General features: G+C 33.5%; 1 protein-coding gene across 4 annotated transcripts; it reads left to right on the top strand.

The window, feature by feature from the left end:
• The first annotated feature begins 1286 nt into the window (after window positions 1-1286).
• LOC110608091 (pentatricopeptide repeat-containing protein MRL1, chloroplastic) lies at window positions 1287-14936 on the top strand. 4 transcript variants are annotated; one of them, XR_006352530.1, is made up of 20 exons: window positions 1287-1713; window positions 1817-2528; window positions 2654-2879; window positions 3096-3159; window positions 3255-3399; window positions 3497-3612; window positions 4036-4164; window positions 4352-4525; window positions 4607-4771; window positions 5201-5341; window positions 5827-5926; window positions 7465-7573; window positions 7714-7805; window positions 8563-8653; window positions 8920-9151; window positions 9259-9351; window positions 10518-10566; window positions 12259-12352; window positions 13969-14700; window positions 14796-14936. XR_006352530.1 is itself a non-coding variant. In XM_021747299.2 (19 exons), exons 1-19 carry the CDS (start codon window positions 1384-1386, stop codon window positions 14201-14203), a joined length of 3297 nt encoding a protein of 1098 aa, XP_021602991.1. In that variant the 5' UTR covers window positions 1287-1383; the 3' UTR covers window positions 14204-14780. The 4 variants fall into 4 exon arrangements, 1 of the variants encoding a protein (XP_021602991.1); XR_006352531.1 differs by having other exon boundaries at window positions 14782-14936; XM_021747299.2 differs by lacking the exon at window positions 14796-14936 and having other exon boundaries at window positions 13969-14780.
• Window positions 14937-16623: the final 1687 nt, after the last annotated feature.

The following is a 16623-nucleotide window of genomic DNA, read 5'->3' as shown; positions in this document are numbered from 1 at the left end:
AAAGAAACAAAGAAGAAGAAGAAGAAGAAGAAGAAAAAGAAGAAGGAGGAGGAGGAGGAGGAGGAGGAGGAGGAGAAGAAAAAAAATGGGGTAATTTGGTCTTTTATTATATTTTTAACGGCAAAAATAGACGAAATGACTATTTTATTGACGGAAAGAAAAGATAAGGACGTTTTAATAGGTTTCTGAAAATGTATGGATCGACTTGTTAATAATGGCAATACTCAGATATTAAATTATAAATCTCCCTTAAAAAAATGGCATCTCTTAAAAAGTATAAAAAACTCTTTTGTTTGATTCGCATTTTAAGTTATTACATTTAAAATTATATTATAGATATTATTACCTTTTACCACTTAAAAATAATTTTACTTCCTAAAAAATTAATTTATTTATCAAATACAATTGTATCTACTTTTCTACAAGTTAATTCCTAAGAAATGTAAAGCATTTTCAACTAAATAAAATCCTAAAATAATTAGGGCTCCTAGAATGTTGAAAACAACCACAACTATAAAGCTCCTCTTTTGATTTCTCTATGTTATAGCTGTCCTAACAGGTGTTAGAAGCAAACATTGATAATTAACAACATCGTTTCTTCCTCTGTTCATCTTACAATTCTGAGATTGTCTTTTAGATTAAGAGCTCATCTTACTGCAGATTTGGATATTAAAAATTTTGAAAATCTCAAAAATCAGGAATTGGAAATAAGTAAGAAATGACTTACAAATTATTTCTATTTGTTTTTAAAATTTTATTATATTTTATGTTTAAAAAAACTAAAATGTTAATAAATTATTTTAATGCTATATTAGTATAAAATACATGTTGTTATTCGAAATGTATTATTTTATAAATTAGTAATTTTTTTTATAATATTAAAGGTGAATCATAAACTCTAAAATAAAAATAATATAAAATTACAAAGTGTTTTTTAATAATTTCTCCAAAAATGAATGGAAACCACAGATTTCATAATACCTGCTTACAAAAAGAGGGAAAAAAAATTGTGGAGTACGTAAAAGAAGTGGAAGACAAAGTAAGAAATCAGTAAGCTTTAGAGCTTTGGTTTGGTCGCACGGCTCCAGAGCCAGCCACGGTTGACGATGGTTTTAAAATTCATGAATCGGGCCGAGACCAGCCCACTGATTATTGGATCAGTGAACCGGTAAATGGATTCATCATCCATACAGACACAAAAACTAACGGCTGAGATTAGATTTGCAATTCCCAATAGAGAGAATTCAGTTTTCCGCCACGTCAGCAACTATATCCAATTGTCTGTTGAACCAGAGGAGACGATGACTTCATTTTCTCTCTTTCTCCTATCTATCCTCCCTCCTCCACCACCTCACTTCTCTCTGTTTCTCTTGAGTTTTTAATATGGAGCTGTGCTTCTCTGCTAAATCCCATTCCTTAAACCTAATCTCCGGAGCTCAAATCTCAGCTCTCTCTTGTGCTAAATCGTCTATTCGTAAAGAATTCCTGGGTTGCTCTCACAATCTCCGGCCTCCTGGTGGACCAATTCGCGGAAGCAAATGCAGGAAGCTTAGAATTCGCAGAAACCAGTCTCAAAGATTCTTAATCAACGCTTCTTTTGGTTCCGATTCTGTTCTTGTTGTGGTTGCTGTTTCTACTATCTCTGCTCTCTCTTTCGCTTACCTGAATCAGCAGTTAACCAATCGTAACACCAACAAGAGGAGTTCTAAAGAGGTAAACTGAAGAATATGGCTGTCCATTAGTTGAATTGGTTTAATTAAGTTCGTTTTATGATTTTTTTTTTCCAATTTGTTTTAATGTTTTGTGAATGATGTAGGATTTGGGTTCGCCTAGTGCTGGGGTATCTCAGTTACGCAGAAATATTGTGAACATTGTTGGAAGTCCCTCTTTGGACGTTGGAGATTCTCACAGGGGGACCCTTGCAGCAGAAAGTACGAAATTGGCAGAGAGTAACAGAGAAAACAGCTATGCCATTAAAGGGAAAGAGACCCTCGTACAAGTTCTCGAGGACAATGTAACAAGTTATGGTTCTCTTCTAGTTGAAACAACAGAATCTTCCAATGCTGATTTTTCAGTTTCTAATGATTCTAATCATGTGGTTCCAAAAGAGCCTGAGCCTCAACTCTCATCAATTCCTGAATCTGGACGTATCAAACCACTTGAGTTGGCCGAGGGAATGTCCAAGTTGACATTAGAAAAAAGCAGTAATGAGCTTGACGTTAGTTCTGCGTTTCCAGAAGTAATGACGAAGCAATCTAATTCTACTTCGTCTTCTGTAAATTTTGAAGCTGGCAAAATGGTTGACCTTGCTAGCTATTATGGTATCTCTGAAGAATCATCTAGAGAGGATCTTTACACATTTTATGAGGAAAACAAATCAGTGGTGAATTCATCATTAAACATGAATGGTTCAAGCACTGTGTCTTCTCATGCCTTGTCTTCCCCTGGCAATAGCTTTTCTTCGTTGAAGGTGAATGCTATAGTAAAAGAGGCAGAATTGTCAGCGCAGCACTCCCCTCAAATTGCAGGTCATGCCACAAAAGATCATATATCTCAATTATGTTTAATGGTGTAATGCTCTACTCTATTTTGATTAGATATCCTAAAATGGGACTACCTACAATTTGACTTGAGATTTTTTTTCCTTCTTCAGAGTCTGTTGAAAGAAAAATACGTGTAGCACCATATGAAAGAGGTTCTCGCAAAAATGAAAACATGGGAAGGAGAGGATTTCCAAGAGACAAAGAAAAAGGACACCTGATTCAAGATGACCATATAAAACTACCAGATATTCCCTACCCAAATGGCATACACGCTACCGACAAAGACGATCCTCCAAAGAAATTCCAGACTTACAATCGTTTGTTAAGAGATGGAAGGTGACTGTTATCATTGAGTTGCCCTATTAAGATTGTTGACCTGTCTGCTTGACAATTTCCACTAGAGAGATAGTAGCATCAAATCAAATAGTTGTTTAAATATAGATCACCAATCTCCCAAATAAAATATTGGGCTTTATGTGTTTTGTTCTTGATGCCACATAAATTAACTGATTCCTCTTTTAAAAAAATGTTTTATTCTTGAATATTTGTTAGGTTAGCAGAGTGTTTGGATTTGCTGGAGGATATGGAAAGAAGGGGTTTATTGGATATGAGCAAGGTGAGGTTACGTCTTTAGCTCTTGTTCCATGTATTTTGCTCTTGTCAGTGAATTCATGGGCAGAGTTAGTACTGTATTTGTTTATTTGCTTTCAGATTTATCATGCTAAGTTTTTCAAGACCTGCAAAATTCAAAAGGCTGTTAAGGAAGCTTTTCTCTTCTGCAAGTTGGTTCCAAACCCAACCTTGAGTACCTTTAACATGCTCATGTCTGTGTGTGCAAGCTCACAAGACTCAGAGGGTAAGTTGACTAGTGAATCCTTCGGCACCTTGTCCAAGTCTGTCATAATGTATTGTGATTATGCTTCTAGTTACTGATATCTGTATTATTCTTTTAGGAGCTTTCAAAGTTCTACAACTTGCTCGGGGAGCTGGATTGAAAGCTGATTGTAGACTTTACACTACTTTAATATCAACCTGTGCTAAAAGTGGAAAAGTTGATTCAATGTTTGAAGTATGGTAACTTCTTGGTTATTCTTGGTTTAGATTTGGAATAAAAAATTTCAAGATTTCAAAATATATTTCTTCTACAGTTCTATTTTGCATGTAACATTTTCTTAGTAATTTATGTTCTGCCTATTGTTGTATTGATCTTCATGCTTCATTAATTAGTGATTCAAATTCCGGACTTCATGCCACCATTAAATCCAAATGAAAGCTAAGTTGGAGTTTGACATACTTGATGAATTTCTCTTACCTTTGGGCAAGTTATTCAGAGCATTTACTATCTTTGATTATAGCCAGCTGTTGGTATTAAATAATGGGGTGGTTGCTAAATCAAAGTGCCCTTGTTCAAACTCCACAAAAGCAATTATGTTGCTTTCTGAAAAAGGGAAAAGCAGATTTTGAGTAGTAATGCTCATTATGGTTGCACTAGGTGTTTCATGAGATGGTTAATGCTGGAGTTGAACCAAATGTTCATACATATGGCACGCTAATTGATGGCTGTGGCAGAGCAAGACAAATGGCTAAGGCATTTGGTGCTTATGGGATAATGAGATCCAAGGTATTGTTTGGAATTATATACTTTTGTATATGAGTGAGTATTTTTATGTGAAACTCGCTTAATCATATCAAGCACTCATGCTTGTCTTCAGACAATTTTTGGGCAAGGTCTGGTTGCATAGTCCTGTTTACTTCTACTTCCTAATGTCAAATTAATTGTCGCATTGATAAGATGTTGTGTGCAGTAGAACGTGAAGCCAGACCGAGTTGTCTTTAATGCACTTATCACTGCATGTGGTCAATCGGGAGCTGTGGATCGTGCCTTTGATGTGTTAGCAGAAATGAGGGCCGAGGCACAACCTATTGACCCCGATCATGTTACTGTTGGTGCATTGATAAATGCATGTGCAAAGGCTGGTCAGGTGTGTAAATACTATACTTGTGGCTTATGATTTCTTGATTGCTATGTTTAAGTGTGTGACATAACAAAGCCTCGCTTTTAGGTTGGTCGGGCAAAAGAAGTATATAACATGATGCACGAATTTAACATCAAGGGCACTCCTGAGGTTTATACAATTGCTGTCAATTCTTGCAGCCAGACTGGTGATTGGGAGTTTGCAAGCAGAGTGTATGAAGACATGAAAAGGAAAGGCGTGGCCCCTGATGAGGTATCAACTGCTAATGCTGATGGAGTGAGGACAAAATTAGTTATATTAGTTGGATTATGATTTATAGAGAGAAGCTGTGGTCTCTGGTACAGTGGTTAGCCCTTGTAATAGAACACTCTTCTTGTTTGTTAGAATGGGAACTGTCATTGTCATTGTTCATATGGTCTTTGGATAGGACTGCACCATTCTCTTGAAGGGTTAATTAATCAACTGAACTAAAAAAATGAACTGAATGGGTTGCACTTGTGTACTCTAGTGGCAAACAATATTAAGAACTTCCACAGAAATTACCATGAGCAAAATTTAGAAAAGCAAAATGATCTGATTGTCATCAAATATGAGTATTTAATCACCTCTATTTAAGCAGATCCACAGGGAGGGTTTCACATTAATATAATGCTTGTAGTTCTCACATTTGCTTATGTGCAGATGTTTCTCAGTGCGATGATAGATGTGGCGGGGCATGCTGGATTAGTGGATGTTGCATTTCAAATCTTACAGGAAGCCAGGGTTCAAGGATTAGAACTTGGAATTATACCATATAGTTCATTGATGGGAGCTTGCAGTAATGTATGTCTCGTCTACTCGTTGGTTACAAGCAGTTCTTTTGGTACATGTAAACAGTATAATTCTTAGTTTCTAGTATTGCAGTAGCAATACAGAATCTCCCAGCTAAATTCTTAAGCTATATAAGTTACAAAGTATTTAGTTCTGGCCCTTTAGCTTTCTATGTCCAATTATTGAAGCTTTTAGATCTTAAGTCCTTTTTCGTTCTCATGAAACCAAGGGATATGATTATAATTTCATGTTGATATCAAAATTGTAATTTTTTTCATTCACTTTTTCTCCCTACATTTGTAATATTCTCAGAACTTATTTGCATTAAATGTTTTCATACAGAGGGATTCCCAACTCATATGTCTTATGGGAAAAATAGAAAACACCTACTTGTTTGGGATTATGTGTTTTGCTTTGCATATGTTTCGAACCAAAAATAGCTATGAAGGCAATAGCCTACTTGGCAGTTATAACTGTTTTTCTTCTTTTCGCATCAGGGCAAAAACTGGCTGAAGGCACTGGAGCTGTATGATGATATGAAGTCCATTAAACTAAACCCAACAGTCTCAACCATGAATGCTCTGATCACTGCATTGTGTAAGTCTATATCTATTATTTGTTTCATGATAATCTGACAATTTTAGTTTCGAATTTTAACTCCGCTTGGCTTTTTTAGTAATTTATGCTTTCATATTTATCATGATAATGTTCTATTTTTCCGCTTTGAGAATTGATTGAAGGAGAATAAAATATTAGAGATTGGCTATTTCTTGTTCTTTTCATTTATTAAGTTTGAAGATGGCTCATTTCATGTAGTGTGATAATCAGTTCATTGCTGCACTGTCTAGAGATTGGCTAAACCTGCCTATGCTGAATGTTGCATCATATATCTGGTTGGCTGCCCTTGCAAAATAGTTTTTTTGTTTCTTGGTATTTTAGGCGGCTTCACAATTCTTGCCAAATGTCTTCTTCAAAGGATGCAGTAGAAGGTTTCTAACACTGGTATTTATGAATGAATTGATTCCTGGAGAACTTATTTACTTGCTCCTGGGAAATTGTAGGAAAAACCAGAAGTAGTAATAGAATATTATGAACTTGTAGATTGAATAATCTTATGTTGTTAGATTCCATTAACGGTGAGGTTACACCAATAAAACAACCTGGTTACCATGTTGGTAGATCACTTCAAATATATAACTCGACAATAAAACAAATGAATAAACCAAAAGGGAGAGAGTAAAAAAGAAAGTTCTCTATCATAGTTGCTAAATTGAGTTACAAGTGGCTCTTGTAGCTTATATAATTAATTAATTATCCAGCTCTTAGGCTAATGAAAAATAAACATCGTACTGCACTCACAGGCTTTGTCTGGTAGTAAGTGCATCTGAGTAAATCTGAGAGGTCTCAGATTCTACTCCCTCAATTCCCGATTCCCATTTCAAAAAAAAAAAAAAAAAAAAAAACATCCTACTGATAAGCAAAATAATAGTTTTATCAAAATAAAATAAACTTCATAAAAAAGGATCCTATATGAAGTTATGCAGAAAAATGCCGAACAAGAACATTGACTCAAAGGCTGATAACTAAAACTTGATATACTAGAATTCGTCACAAGTAAGTATGGGCCTATTAGTATTGCCTGAAATAAATGAGCTAAGTTGTGCCCAATATTTAGGTGTTCAAGTCAGGTTCCATTAATTTTAAGGGAGCTCTCAACTTATTTTCAAGTTTGTTTAATTAAAAATATTTATCTACATTCAATGCTTTAAGCAAGTATGTTTGAGCCTATTATAAACAAAAAGTTTTACATATTTAATTTATATAGTATATATATATACACTCATATATACATATTAATTAATTAATACAGAAATAGGATTTTTTGGCAACATAAAACTAATACTGAGTGGGTCAACCTTTATGTGGGAGAGTTTTATTTTATTTTTAATCAAAGTGGTACAGATTTTTCTTTCTCACATTTGTTGCATTTAGTTCTGTACTAGAGATCATGTATAGGCACTAACAATTGGGAGCATGGTTCTAAGCTGATAACACATTAACATGTGTAGCCTTGGCGTAATCCTAGGATAGCTAAAGAAAAAAACTAGAAATGGAATAACCGGATGTTTTTACAGGTGATGGGGATCAACTACCAAAGGCTATTGAAGTGCTGTCAGAAATGAAGAGTTTTGGCTTGTGCCCAAACACTGTTACATACTCCATGCTCTCAGTGGCCAGTGAGAGGTATGTGGACCTGAATTCTATGACTACCATATAAACTAATTGCTTCTTTTTTAAGCATATGCTTCTTCCTCAGAGTGTCACACACAGCTTCTGAGACTATTGCTATTTTTATCTTTTCATGTTTCTGTTTTCCTTTCCAGAAAGGATGATCTAGAGGTTGGGCTCATGCTTCTTTCACAAGCCAAAGAAGATTCTGTTGCCCCTACTCTTGTTATGCGCAAATGCATTGTTGGTAAGTTTCAAAGTTAACCGCATCTTTCTGCTATGTCTCCATCACACCTCAAATTGGTATATTCTACCTCACTGAAGCTGATTCTACATCATTTGAACATTCTAAAAGTTTGAAAGCTTAACTTTTTTGGTATTTGTTTAAAATTTCGTATAATGCTCGTTATTCTTAATTCTTCTGTTAGATTTTAAGCTAGATTTTTTTTTCTGACTTGTTGAAATGCTTGCTCAGTAATCAGAAAATGTTTCAGATTATAGCCAATGATTATCTATTTTCCAATGTTTTGATAAACAATATGTCGTGATCCTATCTTCTGTCATCTGATGTGAGTATGTAACTATATATATTTATGTGTCTAGGTGATGCCGTGATCCAAGGGCATATGTCCTATTGACTAGCAATGAGTAGACACTGGACAACCTTAATCCATAAGATCAAGAAATTCAATATTTATTAATTAATTTTGAGCTGTTGAAGTCAAGATTTACCTCATACAAAATGCCAGGATTTTGTATGAGGGGAACTGCTGTTTCTTTCTTTCTTTCTTTCTTTCTTTTTTGGAGACTTCCAAAGGTCGTCAGCATTTTTGTCTTTTACTTGTTCCCGAGTCTTGTGAAATTTGATATACATGCTATGTTTTATGTTTTCTGTTTAACAGCTTCCATGACATTTCTTTCTTCTGGATTGAACATTGTAACATAAAATTGGACTAATCATCTGCAATTAATTCAGTTAATCCTTTGATTGTTCCTCATTGAAGGTATGTGCTTGCGGAGATATGAGAAGGCTTGTGCTCTTGGTCAGAATGTTTTATCTTTTGACTCGGGAAGGCCGCAGATAAAAAATGAGTTGTATGTTTTTTTTTCCTCCCCATTTGTCTTGTACAAATACTATGTAAGCCATATACCTTTTCCTTTGAAAAGCTTTGCCTTTTGTTTTCTTATTTGCTGAGGGGTGGGGGTGGCAGAAGAGAATTGGTTGTTTTTCTAATTTCTCTACTATTGTGTTACCCTTGAAAGTTTAAATAATGGGTTGGTTATTCTTCATGAATGGTAATCCTATTGTGAAAAATGTAATTTCCTGAGTAAGCTCTGATCTCCTCAAATTAATTCTTTAGGACATCAACAGCCTTAATGGTCTACCGTGAAACAATTGCAGCTGGTGAGAAACCTACAATGGACGTTGTTTCACAAATTTTGGGATGCCTAAAAGTCCCTGGTGATGCTTCACTAAAAGCCAAATTAGTTGAAAATGTTGGAGTAACTACTGACTCATCAAAATTTTCTAACCTCTGCTCATTGTTGGATGGATTTGGAGAATATGATCCTCGTGCTTTTTCATTGCTTGAGGTCAGTAGGCAGCTGAATTTGTTCTTCAATTTTCTGACTTCATGCTTTATTATGAAACTATGGTTGGATGCTTGCTAGATGCCAGCTAAGATTGTTACCATATGCAGGAAGCTGCTTCTCTTGGAATCATTCCACATTTATCCATGAAAGCAAGTCCCATTGTTATTGATGCTAAAACCTTGCAAATTCATATTGCAGAGGTAAGATTTTGGCATAGTAGTTTAATCAACTTAGATGACAATAGTTCTTGTTGAAACTTCTGTTCTTCATTGACCCTATGCTTCTAGGGGTGCATCTCTGTTGTTGCCCAGATATGCTAACATTATGACAGTATAAACTGCTTGATGATCTTTCTTCAGTGGTACATTTTATATGTTGACAATTAAGCCTTTAATGAACAGAACCTACTCTAACAATATTTGTATCTTTTCACTGACACTGGCAACTTTTCGTTTCCCCTTTTTTTTTCTTTTGCATCACCTGCTTCAGGGGAGCCTTTTATTATTATTTTTTTCCAATTGAGAGGCCAAATGTTATATACAAGCTTGATTCAAAATATTGTTAACTATATTTATAATCTATATATTTTGAAAGGCTGATATTATATATTTAAAAAATACTACAAGAAATTGTACTTAAGCTAGATTTCTTTTAGGGTGACAATACTATAAAAAATTATTGTACATATAATAAAAAATAAATAATTTTAGCGTTTCAGATTATAGGTTTGACCAGCTGTTAGCTGTTTTAGTAGCTTTAGCTGTTTCACTAACAGTTAGTTGTTAGTGGTTAATGGTTAGTTGTTTATATAATATTCAAAGTAGGAGTGTTTAGTATGCGATAAATATTGGATTAGCTTTTAAATATAAAATGATATTAAAGGACATGAATGAATATTTAAATTTATAAAACATAAAAGGATATAAGTGTTAAAAAAATACAAACTAGTAGTTGCAACCACTAAGGGAATAGTAGCTTGTCAATAACCACTAGTGCATCTGTCAATTACTACTATAAAATAGTAGTTACCAAACAATAAATATTAAAACTAGTATTTTAATTCAACCTAAACACCAAATGTACCACTAAACACTGTTGTCGAACAAGGCCTACTAATGCTTATTGTTTTTCCTCTTTTGGGAATGGCCAATAAATAAAAACAAAAACAAATTCTGGTGAGGTTGGAGTATCAAGCTTCTGCCCCTATCTAGGATTTAGTATGAGAAAACAGAATGCATGTGAACAATATGTTTTCGTACCGTCTTGAACATAAAGCAAAATATGAGTTGAAACCATTCTTTCCTTTACCTTTTAAAGTTTGTGCTGCAAATGCCCATTTTGATGACTTCTTGAGCGATCTTGTCAGGTCTATCTCTTAAACGTTTTGAAAGGTCTCAAGCATCGTCTTGCTGCTGGTAAGGACTTATTTTTTAATAAGGTATTGAATTTTAGGTTAAGAATTTAACTTCTGAAGGTTATTAAATTCAATGAATCTATATAAACGTTAAATAGTTGGGCTATGAAATAGGTTCATGCAATATTGCCAAGTGGCTGAATAATAAAAATGCAACATCAGATTCTTTCATTTAAATTAAAATAAAATTCATTAATAACAATTAATATACACATATTGATAATAATAATAAAAAATTAATTATGTACATTTTAATCACAATACTAATACTAGTAATAATAATAACAATAGTAATATTATGAAACTTATTTCATTAATACCACATACTAATGTGATTTTTTTAGTTTCTTAATGCTTAACATAACAGTCTAGATAATATACATCTTTATTTATGCATAATAATTGCAAAATATTTTTAAATTTGAAAATTAATATGTATAAATAATTAAATATATAATCAAATAATTAAGTGATATTGTCTGTAGTTTTTAATTCATCTTATTTCTATTTCTTTAGCTATATTCTTATCAACAATTGACAAAAACTAACACAAACTCAAAAGTCACCTTTTCATTGTTCAATGTAATTGTAAAATTGTGTACTTGATTATTAGAATCAAAAAATTTACGGCAATAATTACAATTTAACTAATACTAGGAAACTAAGGGCCATAATTATAAACTATATAAATTAAAACCATCTTTTCATGTCATTATAAAATCATTTATTTAATCCCTTGTGATAAAAAAATTTATGACAATAGTACAATTTATTTAATACTAGAAAATTAATAGTCATATTTGTGAACTATATGAACCTTTTACAAACTATCCACCTCCTGGTGCAAATAGAGATACAATATCCAACCAAGATTTTATCTCAAACTTACCAAATGATATTTTAATAAATAAGGTATCTGAAGAAGATGAAGAACAATTTATCACTAAGGTAATTTTCGTCTTATAAATAATTTATTTATATATATTTTATGGGCATTTTATTCTTTTTTTATATTTATCATCAATTTATATTTACTTTTTGTATTTATTTTCTTTATATTTTCACTATTTCTTTGACAAGTATTGCTTAAAGTATTTCAAATGAATTAGATATAAATTAAATATGGGAGACACTATATAGTCAGAGCTTCATTCAATTAAATAATATACCAACAATTATTATATTTGCGCAATGCGCGAGCAAAAGCCTAGTTTCTATAAACCATAGAATGGATAAATGCATGTGTCTCATTTCTGCAAAACTTTGGAAAATCTTCTATTAAGCTTCCTTTGCTTTATACCCAAGTGGTTTGCATTGTTTCATTTTCAAATTGATTTGGTTACTCCCTTCCCCTCCCTCCCCTCCCCCTCCTTTTTAGAAAAGCTCAAAAAATGAAGAATGAAGAAATGGGGGAAGAGAAAACCTTGAAAGGCAATACCAATGACCTTGACGTCAATTGATCTCTAACAGCCCTCCTTCACTATTCATCTATGGCAACTAAGTATCAAAACAATTTTGAATGTAAATTCTTTTAAACAGAAAATGTAATGATGCAATGCATGTTAAGTCAAGCAATGGTGCCTGTGCTAGTTCACTATTAGAGAAGGGAAATGAGGGATTAAGATAGCATGTGCCTTGTTAATCTATTCCATTAATGACTAACTTTAGCTGTTCTTGCCTCCATTTTCTTCAGGTGCAAAGTTGCCCAGCATAACCATTTTATTGCCTATAGAAACAACAAAAGTCAAGATTCATGAAAGCGAGAAAATGATCAACCTAGCAGGAAGGTGAGAAGTACTACTTCAGTATCATGTGCAATAATACTTACCCGATGCCCCTGCTAGCTCCCCTCTAATGTGGAACACAAGTAACAATCAAAGGGGAAAAGGAAATAAACTCTCAAATCCTATCAATTCTCAATTGTGAATATCAATAATAAGAAGCTTTACTGAAATTCCTAGATGATATAGGTGTTTTTATAGTATAATATCTGGTCTTACAAGTACTTGGATTAGGAGTCCTAAAATAAGAAATGATGCATCAAGAAAGACTATACTTATTTATTATTTTGATTTAGTTTTTATAATTAAAGATTATTTCAAAATAATTCCTAAATCTAGTATTTCCTTGCCTGCATCACCCTCTTCATATAGGTGTTTTAGGTAAGGTTGCTAGTATAATATAATGATGAGGCTCTAGATTGTCTTTTTGGGCTAATGGTCCTTTAATCCTAAACTTTGTGCAAACTTTCAATTCTATTGGTGGTTATAGAATTTATAACTGACAGCAGTTACATTAAAGGGTGGAATCAATTCCATGGGTGAAGTGTCTAGGCATAATTGACAAAGAATTGACATGTTAACATGGCTGTGCAAGGTCAACATAGTTTCAATTATTTTTTGGGATTCATCTAAAAATCACTACCCCTCTCTGTCCTCTTCTCTGTTCCTCTAACCTTCAAACTACAATAATTTTAGAAACTTGGACAATTTCAAGCTTGCTCCAATCAACTAATTTAAAGTTGATGACTTGAAAAATAAACCATTTGGTCCAGTGTTACAACTTTACCTAATCATGTCAATGTCAATAACTCAATCTGCCTTGTCATGTGTTCTCCAATTTAGGTGAAGTCATATATCATTAGTTTCAGTCTGCCTGGACATATGTGCATCCCATTTAATAGAGTGTCAACTTCTGACCTCTATTATTAAAAAGCTGGACTTGGGCAAGGTATTTCATTCTCAGGCAGTTAGGATTAACTTGGTCCGGTTGAGGCTTGCCTCTTAAGTTCATTAATGTTTGTACAGGGCTTGGATTAGTGTTTATACAAAGCTTGATCTACCTGGGCCAGCCATTAATATATATAAACTAAAATTTCCAGCTTGAACCTGGCCAAGTCATTAGATAACACAACTAAAGGCATGAGTCCTAACTTTTGAAATTATTGCTACCAAATTGTTAAGTCTAACATAACTGATACAATTGAAAATTTGGATAAAGTTGAATATCTGCTCAAAATTAAGGATTTAGGGGTCATTAATCCTTCTTTTTTTTTTTGTTACTTAGTTTTGCTGAAAAAACGCCAAAGCTAATAATGGAGGTAGATAATTGTGCTGATTGGCTAACTATACCAATAAATATAGCCTGTGGTTTGAAATATCAAATACATCCAATGAGGATATATTAGGCCAATTTATTTTGTGAAACCTCAATATTGTGGAAAAGGCATAATGATCAATGTATGTTATCAAATCTATATTTATTGCAGAAGTTAAGGAAATTTCTCTTACCCCATCTTAAACAACAATGCTGGCAGTATTTCCAGAAAACAATTATGTGTGATAAACAAGTTATAGGAGAAATACTGTTGTGTGATTCTGATCATAAACACTGTGGTTGACAGGCTTGGGCAGGAAGTTGCATCTCTATTGAGAAGGATAGGGTTGCCTTACCAAGGGAATGAATCATATGGGAAGATTAGAATCAATGGGGTTTCCTTAAAAAGATGGTTTCAACCAAAGCTTTCTTCTCCTTTTAGTAGAAAACCAGGAGAGTTGAGCTCATCCCAATTGATAATTGGGAAAGGGATCATTCATCAGCAGCGTAATATTCGGACCGGCAATTTGTCTTTGGAATAAGAGGAAGCATTTTTATTGCTGCTGATAGGGAAACAGATTTAAAGGAATGAGTTATACAAGTTTTTCCCAAGCATGAGATACATATCAGTTTTATGAATGACCTAGTCTCATTATCATGCTGCAGCAAGATATTGCGTCCCTGTTCTTGGATAGCTTTTGCAAAATTTTGAAACAGAAACTGAGGTCACCTTCTGTCTGAAGATGTGGTAGGATACTTCAAGAGCAACGTAAATGCAGTGAATATGGCCTAAGATTATACCATTTCCGGCTGAAATAAAAAGAGATTATGTATTCAACGGTCACTCTTCTGTGTCCATTTTGAAGAGAAATAAATAAATTATGTCCACTCCTGCAGCTTTAAGGATGGAAGCTTCAAGCTGCAATGTGAAAGCAAGTGCAAGAGTACGAAAATTGTTGCATCACATAATGTATAATAATGAATGCCACTTGTACTGAGAAGACATCATCTGCCAATTTACATTGTCAATCTTTTGAAGGTATCATCGCATAATGTATATCATTTTGCAAATGCAAAAACCATTTTAAATAATTTATAGTTAAAACAAAATTATGGTCAGAATTTTTTCTGCAGGAGTTAATCATGGGAGGTTACCTTGTAAAAGTACTATGTTTGTTTGCTCTGATGAAATGTTAGTGACTTTGGAGCATTCAAGCAGGCTTGATTTTGAAAGGAAAATGGTAGGCATATCATACCCTAGTTTCATGAACCCAATAGGATATTAGTTACCTTGTAAAAGTACTATGTTTGTTTGCTCTGATGAAATGTTAGTGACTTTGGAGCATTCAAGCAGGCTTGATTTTGAAAGGAAAATGGTAGGCATATCATACCCTAGTTTCATGAACCCAATAGGATATTTTGACTCTTGTTAATACCTCAGTTTGAACCTGAGCTTTCTGGCATATATGCGAGCTTAGAGTAAACAGGCTACTGATCCCATATGAGCCTCAAATTTTACAAGGTTCTCTGGATCTTATAGTTGTTGCTCTTCTTTTGCTGACATGTGTGGATTGATTGTTTCATAAACAAATTTATCACTGCCGATGACTACTTCAATTGATTCCTTCTATGGAATTTGGACAGCAGAGCTCCAAAGAAAATTTTTGGATGAAAAAACTAAGAGAAACTATGATTATTGAAAAGAAACAAAGAAAATTGATTCATCCACTTACGTGGGAAAATGCACATGTATACTTCACAATCCTCCTATGTGTGTCCTAGGAGGGAAAAAGGGAGATGGTTTGGGGGAGAAAATAAAAAAAAAAAGATGAAAATGTTGTAAAAAAATGGCAGGGGCTTGGTGAACCTTCTTATGGTTCCTGAAATTTCAGAAGGCAAGAAACCTAGAAGTGAGATCAATAAAGTCATCTTCTTTGCAAGGAATTGTAATGGCACCCATTGGATGATTGAACCCAAATTCTTCTGCAGCTTGGTTAAGCAAGTCCTGGAAGCAAGGATGGTTCAAATAGGATATTGGAACGATAAATCTCTTCCACTGGAATTCTCCAACATAAACTGCTACATGCCCTTTAGGCACACTAGACTGGTTTCTTCCTTGGAAAGACTGCTTCTTCATACTTTGCATGGCGCAGGAGATCATGGAAGGCAAGCGAATACCCATTTCAGAACCCGAGGAAGAGAGAGAAAGAAACAGAAACTGTAATTTACAGGAAAAATGTGGTACTTGCAAGCTTGGAGAAAGAGAGTGGCAATGGATTTGTAATTATAGAGGGGTTTACAGAGCAGTGGAAGACTCGCCTTGGATGGATACAAGGATCCACTGCATCACAGATTCACATGGATGCAAACTGATCTTTGCTATAAAATAAATAAAAATATGGAATATCCACGGTGGCAACATCCTGTGCTGATGATGCAGTGGACCCACTTGTGTTCGCTCTCATTTCTCTCTTGGTCCAAGTACACATGCATCAACACTGGAGCTGGCGTCAATGCATGTAGACACCCGAGAATCTTTTTCAAAAACAATGGTATCAAGCTGCAAAATTTCGCATAAATTAAAAATAGATATAAATTAATTATCTTTTTCATAGATATAAATTAAAAATAAGTAGGAGGTTGATTATATAGATATAAATTAATTATATAGATATAAATTAAAAAGATAAAAGATAAAAGACACTTTGCTGCAAAAAATATAATAAAAATAAAAAAAATTGAATGAACAAAATTTCATTTTCAAATCAAATTCAAAATTTCAATTTCAATATTCACCAAATAAAAAAATTCAAACTTAATAAATATTATAAAAATTAAAAAAAATCATCTTTAATATATAATATAATTAATAGATTTATTTTTTTATTTTTCAAATTCAACACTTTAATTTTTAAAATTTAATTTTATTAAAATTCAAAAAAAATTTTCATTTTTAGATTTA

This window comes from Manihot esculenta, chromosome 11, assembly GCF_001659605.2.
Source record: "Manihot esculenta cultivar AM560-2 chromosome 11, M.esculenta_v8, whole genome shotgun sequence".
Lineage (NCBI taxonomy): Eukaryota > Viridiplantae > Streptophyta > Magnoliopsida > Malpighiales > Euphorbiaceae > Manihot > Manihot esculenta.
This window is presented reverse-complemented; position numbering and strand designations above follow the sequence as displayed.